The sequence below is a fragment of the Drosophila gunungcola genome, assembly GCF_025200985.1.
Source record: "Drosophila gunungcola strain Sukarami chromosome X unlocalized genomic scaffold, Dgunungcola_SK_2 000021F, whole genome shotgun sequence".
Lineage (NCBI taxonomy): Eukaryota > Metazoa > Arthropoda > Insecta > Diptera > Drosophilidae > Drosophila > Drosophila gunungcola.
This window is the reverse complement of record NW_026453184.1, coordinates 540876-553859: the sequence shown is the minus strand read 5'-3', so window position 1 is coordinate 553859 and position 12984 is coordinate 540876. Positions and strand designations below refer to the sequence as shown.

Genomic DNA, 12984 nt, shown 5'->3' with positions numbered 1-12984 from the left:
TATATGAGCACACTACGGAAAATGGAAATGTTGAATTTATTTTAAATATATACGTAAATTGTGAAATTTTAACTGTTAGCTGACTAACAAAAGTTATACAAATCGAACCAATTGTAGCAAAAAGTATGCAACATTTTTTGGTAGCAGAACAATTAGGAGCATTATTTCAAAATAGTAATTTTTCAACTTGGGAGAAAGGGGGTACATCATCATTTTTTGCAGAAATTTGAAAATCTGAAAAATTTTAACTGTGAATGCCATTCGATTGGAAATTTTATTACGAATTCAACGGTGTATGACATTCCAACATTTGACCATTATTTCCCAGGGTTTTGACACAAAAACCAAGTTTTTAATGTGTTTTTTGGGTCTTTAGGCGATTTTTCAAACAAAATTATTTCTGAAGAGTCTTTTTTTTGTAACTTTGCCAAAATAAGACCCAAAGTCAAAAGAGTTGCTATTTTGAACAGCTGGCAACCTATATTATCTATCCCTGATCGATTGATAAAAATTAATTTAGTTTTGACAAAAAAACCGAATTTTGAAAAACGTTTTTTGAAAAATTTATTTATGCCCAAATTTCTGACTTTTTTGTAAGGGGGTACATCATCATTTTTTGCAGAAATTTGAAAATCTGAAAAAATTTTAACTGTGAATGCCATTCGATTGGAAATTTTATTACGAATTCAACGGTGTATGACATTCCAACATTTGACCATTAATTCCCAGGGTTTTGACACAAAAACCAAGTTTTTTATGTGTTTTTTGGGTCTTTAGGCGATTTTTCAAACAAGATTATTTCTGAAGAGTTTTTTTGTTGTAACTTTGCCAAAATAAGACCCAAAAATCGGAAGAAAGAGTCATCTATTTGTTCCACTCCTATTTAATCCTTTAAGATCCCATGTCTTGCAGAAAATGCAGATGCAGCAGCGACTTAGTTCTGGAGTGTTTATGGATTAGCTTGCCGGTTTCTTGGCTATTTTCTCCTCAGCACTTTTAATATGGAAAGTAATCCTCTTGGTTATTTTTATCCCAAGGATAACGGAATTGAACTATTTTAACTAAGTTCTGATACAGTCTTATATTTGAGATACGAATGAGTCACTTCTTAGTATAAATATTTTCATAATCAGTTCAGCCAGTCAATTAGAATCCTTATCGCCATCGATAGTCTCTTAATAAACTTCAATCAGATTGATTGCTTTATCGCTCGCTTTTATGAGCCCACCCAAAAAATATACCAACAATAAGCTCGCCGAAAAAAGCAGACAAACAAACTCAACTGAAAGCGACCTTCATGCTTTATGACCATGTTATATGCACCTATCCGCGAATCCCCATTTTTCCAACCATTGTTTCCACATTTCTGCCCAAATGCCTCTTTTTGTTTTCGGTTGAAAAAAAGTTAAGCGCCTTTTGTGGGTCAATCGGCGGAAAAAGATTCTTTGGAATTTGGTTGGCAATTCAGCGACGATGGAAATTCTGGAGGAGATTATTGAACATCTCTATGTAGCGGAATAGGACACGAGTTAAAAATCCAGTTACCCCGGATTTTGTGTATTCTATTCTTGCACAGAAAGAAAATGTTTAAATGCTTACAATTTCATTGATTGCTGAAATAGGTAATAATACTATATTTCCTTCACTCAAATTGCAATAAGCTATCGGATATAAACAGAATAAAATGTTTCCACTTAAATCACACTTATATAAAATAAAGGAAAAGGAAATCAGGGAAAGGATATAGCATTCCGTGGGAAAACAGAGACGGAAAGTGAAAGCGTTAGCGTAACTGGACATCAGAAAAGCAAAATAAAACAGAGATAGTCAATGGCCGGCAATGGACCAGCAACAACAGGAACTCCAGATCCAAATAAACCAAATATATATATATATATATATATATATATATATATATATACTTATATATGGAATACATGTAGTAAAACAATAGGAAAAAAATCGACGCCAACAACAAGAGGCCGCGCCGTCGGCATCAACAACAGCGTTTAAATTTCTGTTATAAATAATGAAAAACCAACAAACAAACAGCAAACAAGCAAAATGGTTGGCGAAGAAAACAAAAAAAAAAAGAAAGCCAACGCGAAACTGGTTAAAAGATATGAAATGAACTGCATGCAATTCAAGTGAATATCGAAATAGAATCAAAATGTATTGAAATGCCAACAACAAGAGTATAACAGGATGAAACGATATCACAAGGAGCTAATGCTTCGATGTCAATGGAAAATACCAAACAAATAAATAAAGAAAATGAAAACCATTTTTCGGTGTAAATAGGAGGTGAACCAATATATATTTTTGGGAATAAATGATCTCATATTTATATTAAAGCGTTGCATGGCAATGAGTTTTCTAAATGAGACCTTATGTAGCTCTAAGGAACTCTAATACTCAAAAGTCTATGTGGATTAATTAAAAATAATGTATATTTAATATTTATTTAATTTATTTAATATTTAATATTTAGTTTAATTGGCAATAGGTTTAAAAATTTGTTCTTAATAAATCAGAAATTTGAAGTACAGGCCTTTCAACTATGGTTTTTATCAACAGGAATACGTTCCATTTAGTTTGGCTTTTATTCGCAACGTCGTTTTCACAAATTCCAGGACATCTGCCAACGAAATCGGTAGTGGAAACCGAGTGAAGGAAAATTAAATTAACAGGCCCACTTCCTCTCACTTCAGCCAGTCCAGTTTTTTGTTGCCCCTCGCCATCAAAATATTTGTATATATTAGGGGGAAGGAACAAAGAAAATATGTGGGACAAAACGCCAAAGGACATGGCCGGCATTTTTGATTTTGTTTACATTTGGCATTTTTCATATTTTTTTCGTCTTTCAGTTTCCCGGGGCAAATGACAACCAACGAGAAAACAAGAGTGTAGCATACATTGGAGGGTCTGAAAGTATATGGGGAGGTAAGCGGAACACTTCAAAGGCAGCGTACTCAACTCAAGCAATGCATTTGCATGCTTATGCGTAATTTAAAGTTAAATAAAATCAACAGATTGCCATTTGTAAAGTAAAATGTTTAAGAACAATTTGAATTTAATAATAATCCTGATAACTATTAAAAAAAAACTGGATACTGGAGGTCTTTAACTGAACACAAAACTTTGCAAATGCAACTACTAACTTAAGCTCTGGGAAACTTGAACATTACAGAGCAATTCCCAGGCGAAAAGCAACAATCAAATTCATAGGATTCTGCCAACAAAACCAACACGAAAACAACGATTCCAAGTCCCTGAAAAATAAACTCGTGACAAACAAGAAGAAAGCGAAAAGGGCGCCAAGGAAAATGGAAATGGTGGAGGATGAGGATGAGCATAAAGGGAGGCCACCAGGCAGATGTTACCCTCTTAGCGAAATGTAAGGACACCGATGTCCTCGGGCCGCACCAAACTGTGTATGCAACTGTGCACAGATAAAAACTACACGATTATAGCTCAGAAACTCTTTTTAAGAATGTTTTCGAATCAGAGTTAGGAAAAGGGTTTTATAGGAAAAATATCGATACATAATTAACGTGTCGATGCTGTTCGATAATAATATCGATATTAAATACTGCACCTACATCGACACAAAAACATTTTTGTGAAAAATAAAGAGGTAAAAATGTTAATACTTATCCAAAATTGGATCGATTTAATTTTACAATACTTTAGATATTTTTAACGGTTATTTTCAATATTTTAAGTAAACAATCCAATCCGAAATTTTGGTTGGTATAGGACTTTTTCTTCCCCATTCAACAAAATGAAGAGTTAAACTAAACCCGCTTTCTGGTCCTCCTGCTAAAATACAGGTTTTTAACTTTAATATGCCAGTTAAAAAACTACTTGTAAGTTAACGAGCAGACGACGGTTTTCTAGAACTTTAAAATAAAAGGTTAAGTCTTTAGACAGTTTTGAGTTAACCGAAATAATTTGCCCAGTGTATGGTGTGGGTATAGAATGTGAGGGGAGAAAATACCAAATTGTAGGCAAAGACGTGAGTTGTCTAAGCGTCTGTCTGGCACAATCAAAACAAGAAGCCGTCAACCGGGCCAACGCAATTCTAATTAACTGCCAGATACACAAGGACACTCGCACACCCAAGTGAAAATGAATGGTGGCGGATAGGGTGGCCTTTGCCCAAGTCGGCGTTTTTAATCCACAAATTAAATCGAAACCTCGAAAATCCAGACAACAAAAAGCCCAACTAGAGAAGGGTATCCTAAGTACTTTGGGTTACTAATGCGCAGTAAAAGGCACTAAAAAGCAAGCTTTCCTCAAGTGTCCGCTTCACTTTCTCTTGCGCAGCTATGTGTGTACCTTTGCATCCACTATATGTCTCGCTCGTGTACTCAACATTAATTGTAATCGCAATAGCATGTTGTAATTGCAAATGACATAAGTAAGAGCTACAGAGCGATGATAATGATAATGATAACAACGATAACAACGGAAACAACGAAAGCAACAACACAGCAATGGCAATGCCAACAACTTAATGACAACGGAATTGAATTTGGTTTCACTGGTCCCAAAGCTTCTCACCTGTTAGTGGTGATGTCCTTAGATCACATGTACCCTTTGGTTCCGAACCCTCGTGGAGAACATTCCTGGCTTTAGGTCCTTAGAGTTCAGTTTTAATAACATATATCGGCATAGCTTCGACACGCGATCGCGGTATAAGTGTCTTTAAGCGGGTGATTTTACAACGTTCGATTTCGATATTTTTGATAAAATATCGTCTCAATTTAATTAGGTTTTATAGTTTGTATTTATATTGGGTTTGGTTTTAGATTCGATCTGATTTTTTTTTCAATATTCAATCTTCAAGTCTGCATATTAATAATGTACAGTTGTTTGGGGTGTAATATAGATTTCTTCGATTCTGTATCGATTCAATTAAATTCGATAGTTTTGATCGATTAATTTCATATTTTCGGGTTTAGAATCTCGATATTGAAATAGTTTCTAAATCGATGTCTTCGAGAAACGATCGTCCCAATCGGATTTCAAAATCTTCACCATTTACTCCGATAATTCAGAATTTCGCTTGGTATTCTTTTTTAATCGAAGCAGCTCGATCAAATATCGGGTTATCAGTTTAATCTGATATCGATCCCTGTAGTAACGATCAAGTATAGGGTGCATTTTTAAGTTCTTTTAGTTTTTGCATTGGTTTCAAGGTAAATGTAAATTAATAATTACATTTAAATAGTTGTTCTCTTAAATACTTTTTTGATTTTTCTTAAAAATAATCAGCGTACTTTCAATAGCTTTCCTCAAATGTTTTTTTTTAATGAATTGGTTGTATGTGATTGTATAGAAGTAAGTTCGATTTGGTGTTTCTATTCAATACTCTTGATCAATTAGATTTCAGTGATCGAGTACACCAAACACGAAGCTAAATTGTATAAATTTTTTTGATCTTCTTGGATCGATTTTAACTTGGAACATTAATAAATTTATATTTTTCTTGAATGTGTGTGAATAAAGTTTGAATTATATTTGTATATTGTGATCGGTTTTGATTTCTTAAAGTCACAATCATAAAGATTTTGCAGACTTAACTTAGAATATTATTTTTAGAGAATAAATAATGATATTAACAACAATAATTTGATTGATTACTGTGATAATATATAATATACTTGCTACTCGATTAAAATTTCTATTCAGAGGATGGTATGATCAAATTCTGATCTTTATTTTGATTCCCATAGATTTATTTATTTATTTATTTCGCCAACGGTTAGATTTTGATTTGAGAGTTCTTCGATTCCTTCGTTGATGGTTAACTTCGACGTCGATTTCCAAAATTTTGATTGATTCTGATGGTTTACACTTTGTATTTTCGTAAGTACATATGTTTTACTGATATGTAAACTGCGATAACAAGAAAAAAATTTAAAAAAAGGACATTTTGAATTTCAATTATACACTTAAAACAAACACCCGGCCTAGGCACTGAAAACGCTTCCTTGACACTTGAAACACAGCCAAAAAAATAAAACCCTTTAAAAGCCACAGCAGTTGTTCATTTTTTGGCACTATTTTTTTTTTTTAAACTATTCACATTTAAAAGTTTTTCAAATTTTGTACTGATTTTTTGGCGCCCAAATGATTTTTTTTTGGCGCCAAACTGGTGCTGCTGTGGCTTGTAATTCTCCTGTGGCAGTGACAACGAACCGTTTCCAAACACTTTCGGCCGCTGACTGGGAGCCGCCGCCGCTGAGCGCCTTAATTTAAACCTTTTGCCCTCGGCTTTCGTCCGACGAGCTACAATCATGTGCAAAATAATAAGGACACTGAGCAACGTTCTAGAGAAAGAACCCAAAAATGACTACTTTAAAAAAAAAATTATTTGAAATTTTCAATTGCTTAAAATTAATTAGTGTAATAATTTGTTTTGATGTTTGTTTCGCCTTCGCCTTGTGAATATATAAAATAATTTTAATGTGTGTTTTAAATTATTAATTTACTAAAAAAAAAAAACCCTACCTATTAATTGAGTTGTGTTTTTTTTCTCACTAGACATTTATTAAAGTAAATAATAAAAATAGTTTTGCACATCTTAGAAAACACTTTTAATGCAGACAGACGTCTCTATTGATTTTCATATGACTGTATAAATCGAAAAAGCCGAGTCCAGGCGGCTCGGAAAAGCTTTGGCAGCTCCCACTCAAAAGCATTTTCTTTTATTTTCGGCATACTGAGCTGGTTCGCGGCCAGGAAAAGCGGTAGCTTCCATGTATCCGTATAAGGGGGCGGAAAAGCGGTGGAAAAGCCACTTGTTGAGGCCAGCAGAGAGCTTTTTAATTTCCAACCGAAGCCCAAAGCTGATCGCTAAGTGTGCTTTTTCCACAAACTAACTTAAATCATACAATAAATAATAATTTAAATGTTATCTATCTGTTTACTTTGGACTTCTGGGGTTTTAAATTCACTATATAACGCGGAAATTGAAACTGATTGTTAAATGTTTAAAGCTAGAGCAAATGAATGTTATGTTCAAAAGTATTTAAAAAATTATCTACATTAATATATTAATATTACAACAGGTCATTTATTTGTTTTGAACAGTACCGACATTACATTACATTACTAGCTCAAATGAAAATAAAAATGAACAAAATGTATTTATATTTCAACTCAATTAATTAGCGTTCTGCCCTTTACTCAATAGAATAGAATTTATAGAATTTCATGACACTCCCAAATATGTCTCGTGTTGCGTTTCTCTAGCCACAAATCTCAAAACCTTCCAACCTGAACCATTTAAACGGGAAAAACTTCTGTTTGTGATGCGAATTAATTTCTCGATTAACCAAGAGTGTGCCTACTTATGTATGCAAATATGTACCTTTGGAGACACGTGGAAATGTCGTAGTTTCAATCCTACTGCTTCTCCCCTCATCCACATCCACATCCTCATCCTTATCCACATTCACACATCCTGAGGGGACACAACTCTTTTTACTTTCACGAGTTGAATACATGGAACGTAAACATCGCCATCACCTGCGTTTTCACTGAGAAAAATATTAAGTGTTAAAATAAGATTGATCAAAATAAAAACATTAAGTGAATTAGCAAATGAAATGTTAACCGATTATAAAATTATTTAATAAAGCTACCGCAAGAAATAATAAGGAACTATGGGACATAGAAAAAACTATTTGAGGTATCGAATAATTTGTTATTAATTGATTATTAAATATTGTAATTTTTTTATGATAATAGAAAACTTTTTTAATTGTCATCATACACTCATTTAAACATAAACGATTTATAGGTCTTACAATTTACTTCATTTACATTCAAAATAGTTGTTGTATATGCATTTTATATGATTAAAAATTAAGGCAATAGGTTGCCCTTTTAAAATTCTAGGATTTTTGTTACGTCTTCAGTTTTTTTTTTTGGATCATATGTTCTACATTACAATAGATATTTTTCTTACCAGTCGATTATTTCGCTCCATGCAGCTTAAACTTGCTTTGCAGGTTGTTTGCAGCGTGTCAATTAGCGCAATCCCTGCAATCCTGTGCCCGCGAAAAAGTTAAAGGATGGCCGGGTTTAGTGGCCACCAGTCCAAAGTTGGTGGTTTTTTTTTTTTGTGTGAAAATTGTGGTAAATTTCCCAGACGATGAATTCCGCCCGGTGGCTTACAGTGTGTCAAATAAGTATATATCCATTGCTTTATTCTCTTGCTCTATACATACATTTGGTTTGCCGCTGCTTGTGTTTGAGTGAGTTTGTTTTTTGTGTGGCTGAGTGAGTTGTTAAGTAATTTGTGCGAAATTTAATTAAAGCTAAGTTATCCCTATAAATATAAATGTGTGTCTACAGTGCGTTTCAGAACCATAAGAATATTGCGCAGTTAAGTTAAAGCCATAATCCTCTTAACAAAGTTGCTTAAAAAATATACAAAGAATATTTGGGAGCTGTCATCTTACAAATTAAATCGAATTAAGGTAACTATGTTTCGAGTAAACTTAATTATAATAAACTAGGTCCGAGTTTAATTTGCTTTCTAAATACATTTTGATAACATTGGAAAATATAAGTTCGCAAAATGAAAATGTATCAATCAAAAAATTAAGGTCGCTTAATATACGTTTTAGCAAATGGAGATATTGTTTAAGGTAAGTTTAAGTTCCAGTTACGAGAAATAACTTCTTATAGCTATGACACGCACTATATAAGCTAGGGTGGCTCGATTTTAACAAATGCAAATAGAAGTAGAAGCATATATAAAATTTATTGCTTTATTATATTAAGGAGTTTAAAAAGAGTTTTGACTTTTTTGATCACACGAACTTATATAATTGAATTTACGTGTGGTTTTCTTATTGAAAAATGAAAGCAAATATTTGACCTATGGTCCTATAAAGTTAAATATCCTTTGTTAAGAATTGAGATATTGCAAAGTGATTTTAGAACTCTGAGCTTGCGTTTAAAACCGATCCACCCTGAGTTACACACTCGTGTGTTCGCACTTATTTCTTTTTGCCGAATGGGCGGGCTGCTATCTATCGAATACTTTGGGGTCTATAACTGGGCGGCAATTAGATTGCAGATCGCTCAGGATCGGATCGGGTGATCGATCAGAACATACCGTCCGACCGGGCGACGGGTATGAGCACGATGAGAAAGATGACGAAGTTGCGCATGACCAGGCGCCAGTCGCTGGGCACGGCATAGGGCAGCAGGATTTGGGTGAGCCGGTGCACCTCGTGCGAGGCGCACACAAAGATGAACGACGTGATGATCATGTTGAGCGTGGGGAAGCCGGGCAGCAGGACCAGAACCCCATGTCGGTCGGCGGCCAGCCAAATGTGATACTGGCAGACGAACAGCTCCAGCGAGATGCGGCCAAACCAGGCGAAGAACGCCGAGTAGCGGGTGCGCAGGATGCCCGAGATGTTCCTCAGGACCACATAGCCGACAATCGGGATGAACAGGATGTACGAGTGGATCTCCTCGCAGTTCTGCACGTTGCGGCAGAGGAACGAGAACGAGGTGTACACGCCAACGCCCAGCAGTGCCAGCAATGTGACCGATATGGAGGTTCTCCGCGAGAACAGATTCCCATGGTTGTTGTCGTCGAACACATTGTACTTCTGGGCGATGTGAAAGCAGGCGGCATAGATCATGCCAAAGGCCACCGTATACCGGTCCAGTTTCCACTGATGCCACCACTCATGCAGGTCGTCGTCCGTCGTCACGAACAGCGCCTTCCAGGGTCGCGTCACGAAGATGCGCTCGAAGAACACCTCCGACATAAAGAGCACCGTGATGCCGCCCAGGCAGCCAATGCACTTGCACACCAGATACAGGTAGTGCAGCGGATTGGCGTCCACAGAGGCCGAGGATATCCGTGGCGGCAGCGCCAGCACAAAGTAGACAACGCACAGCCAGAACGAGAGCAGTGGCACAAAGTAATAGAACTGATAGGGCCTGTTCATGCAGAAGCACAGCAGCACACTGAGAAAGTTCGCGCGGAACATGGCCTGAAAGAAGCGCACGAACAGCGATCCATTGCCGCCCGTTTGCCACATGTGCGTGAAGTGTGTGTAGCCGGTGAGGAAGAAGTAGCCGGAGATTAGCAGCTTGATGTGCATGTGAATGGGCAGCACTCGCTGGGCTCCGGTCATATAGTATATCAGCACTACCAGCAGTATCCAGCCACGCAGCTCGTCCGTCTGGTCTCGGTTCAGGACTTTGGTGAACCTCGAGTCCTCCGTGAAGAACAGGCCCAATGCGAAGACATAGCCCACCGGTATCCAGAAGCTGAACTCCGAGTAGTATTTGTTCTCTTTCATAAAGAAATTGGTGCGATCGCAGAGGTAGAAATAGGCCAGAATAAGGCCAAGCAGTGATAGTGCCACCATGGGTGTGCCATAGTCGGTCATCAGGGCGGATAAGGCATTGCTAGGTGCTCCTCCGTTGGATTGCTGCTGGTGCAGATGCTGATGCTGCTGCTGTTGCTGCTGCAATGGCACATACAGGGTCTGGCCACGCAGATGGAGCAGCCATCTGCGCAGGCACATCCCGCACACGAGGGTCATGCAGACGCCAAACAGGGCGTAGGCCACTATTTGCAGCGTGGTGTGCGGCTCGGCGCTGCTGCAGCAGGTGCCGTCATTGTAGTTCATATAGTCGTTGCAGTACATGTTCCACAGCAGCTGAACCTCCAGCCGCTGGCCATGGGCGCACAGTTGATGGCCATCGACGGCGTTGTCGAGCAGGCCGTTGGCTATGTGCCAGGCGGACTCCCAAACGCTGGCCTCCGTGTAGCGGAAAACACCCCTGGCCACATGATTCAAGCGATCGATGTGCTCGTTCTGCAGTAGCTTCCAATGCGCCGGTAATTTCTCCTCGTCCACGCGATCGGCCAGCTTCCAAAGGACACGCGATGTTTGAGCCACCAGGCGATGGAATGGGGCAACCAGAAGGGTGAGATTGGCGGCATACTGGCGCAACACATCGTCGGTGGTGTTGCCGGCCAGCAGACTGGCATAGGTGAAACCCACCACGTACACGGAGGACAACTGCTTCTCGGCCTCCAGACGGTACAGCTGCTCCACCAGCGTCGGACTTACCTCGTCCGCCCGAATGTACTGGGCCAGCATGTGCAGTTTCTTGTCCTCGAAACGGGCAGAACCGTCCGTCACCGAGGCGTTGTTGTCCTCGTCATCTGGCACCTCGTCTGCGGCCAACGGTAGTCGCAGTTGCTCCACAAATCGCTCGTAGAGCAGCCGCACACTCTCGTCGCCAATGAACACAAAGTTGTTCTTGTTGTCGAAGAAGGCCAAGTAACGCAAACAGCGCCGGGTATCGCTGTAAATGACACGATTTTCGGTTAGGCTGGTGACTCATTAATTGGGGGCTGGGTTATATGGGTTATCTGTGTTGATTACTCACGTGAGGGAGTACTTGTGCACCATGCAGCCGTACGGCTGCCACTCGTTGTCGCCCTTGAAACGGCCCTTGGACAGCAGCCACTGGCAGGAGTCACTGCCTGCGGGAGTACGGGCAAACGGAACAAATCAATATCGGTGGAGGAGTGAACACGAACATATACCGAATATCTAGTTGGCCTCTTTCACTTATCCCTAATTGCAATCATTTTATGGCGTATTTCGGCTTTAAGTTCCTTAAACAAGTATGGTTAATGTGTTTTTTTTTTCTAAAACATAAGCGACCTAATACGAGTTTAAAATACGGATATTAAACTATTCATTCATAAAGGCAAATTTGTCAGCTCTCAACAAACATTATTTTAAGATTTTCTATAAGCTTTAAAATGATTATCAAAATAAACACATAAATCCATATCTAAAAAATCTGTTTAAGACAGACTTGTCAAATATCTTGTTCATTTGTTCAAGTTTTATTTTCTTATCTCTGCTGATTCATTCAATATTATGAAAAACATAGTCGGCATATATAGACTAAGCCTGTTTGAATTAATAAACTGACTATCAGGCAAACAAAGAATTTATGCTTATCGTATGGTTAATAAAATGATTTAAATCTTAGTATACTAATTCGTATGGCTTAAAGTCAAATGGCCTTTAGTTTAAGTTTATTATATTTATAGGTTTATGTTGGTCAAATGCTGTGAGAATTGTTGATCTAATAAATGTTAAGTTATTATCAAACATCGAATTTAAAAGGGATTTTTTTATATTTTGTGATAGATAGATAGAAAATATTCAAATTCACCCTGGAATGGACATGACTATGGATTTTAGGTAATATGGGGATGTGAGGCCAACAAGTCGAGATCTTTACAAAACAAATGATAAATAAGTTTTGTTTGAATATTTCACGGAATATGGTCGCAGGATCGGATTAATATGTATGGGCTGCACACTTTTAACGTTGGACCCACCATAATTCCAATTGAGCAGGCCGTGATATACGATGAATCCGAGGACCAAGAGAAGAGCCACCTTTTTGGCATTGGTCGCGTTCAGTTGCTCCATAAATATATCCGCTTTGGTGGGCATCCGTTGTCCACCGGCGGCGCCTCCAATGCATATGTCACCGAGCTCGGGACTGGGGGCTCCATTGCCAGAGGATCCTGGTGCTCCAGGTGCACCTGCTCCTCCTCCATTTCCTCCATTTCCTCCATTTCCACCGCGCAATTCGCGTAGCTCCATAATTTATAAGCCTCCTCCTCTTCCTCTTCCTACAATTTGGCCTATAATGTTACAGAAAAGTTGGCCAGATGCATGGGCATGGTCTTAGCCCAATTTCGCTGGTTTCGCGGACACCGTCTCCTCCTCTTTTGCTGTCTATTTCGCTTTTATTTTTTAATTTTAAAGTTTTTTAGACAAAGTCTCTTGCTTCGCCGGCCGATAGGCAACCGCCGTCTATCGCCCGCCGCCCCCGCCGCGCTACTATCGCCTATCGCCGAACAGCTGATGTGTCGACGTTTCTGGTTGAATGGCT

General features: G+C 38.4%; 2 protein-coding genes across 5 annotated transcripts in view; both read right to left on the bottom strand.

Moving 5' to 3' along the window:
* LOC128260299 (homeotic protein female sterile) overlaps positions 1-7448 on the bottom strand; it is a 46971-nt gene extending 39523 nt beyond the window's left edge. For 2 of the 4 annotated variants that reach the window (XM_052993168.1, XM_052993170.1), the window contains exon 1: positions 4567-4672. The gene's annotated coding sequence lies outside the window, so the exon portion shown is untranslated. Of the gene's footprint in view, positions 1-4566; positions 4700-7381 lie in introns of those variants that run through there. The other 2 variants (XM_052993169.1, XM_052993171.1) reach the window with 2 other exon arrangements.
* Positions 4567-12932, bottom strand: LOC128260306 (N-acetylneuraminate 9-O-acetyltransferase). The gene is made up of 5 exons (XM_052993204.1): positions 12422-12932; positions 11449-11545; positions 7982-11364; positions 7382-7550; positions 4567-5904 (listed from the first exon to the last, which is right to left on the bottom strand). The coding sequence occupies exons 1-3, from the start codon at positions 12690-12692 to the stop codon at positions 9129-9131; spliced, it is 2604 nt and encodes an 867-aa protein (XP_052849164.1). The 5' UTR covers positions 12693-12932; the 3' UTR covers positions 4567-5904; positions 7382-7550; positions 7982-9128.
* Between the last annotated feature and the right edge of the window lie 52 nt (positions 12933-12984).

Bases quoted from the DNA above. Each gene is read 5' to 3' on its own strand.
- LOC128260306 (XM_052993204.1), bottom strand. From the start codon at position 12,692: ATGGAGCTACGCGAATTGCGCGGTGGAAATGGAGGAAATGGAGGAAAT. The intron at 11,546-12,421 runs GTGGGTCCAACG...GTACTCCCGCAG, and splicing joins CCTGCTCAATTGGAATTATG to GCAGTGACTCCTGCCAGTGG. The intron at 11,365-11,448 runs GTGAGTAATCAA...TGTCATTTACAG, and splicing joins GTGCACAAGTACTCCCTCAC to CGATACCCGGCGCTGTTTGC.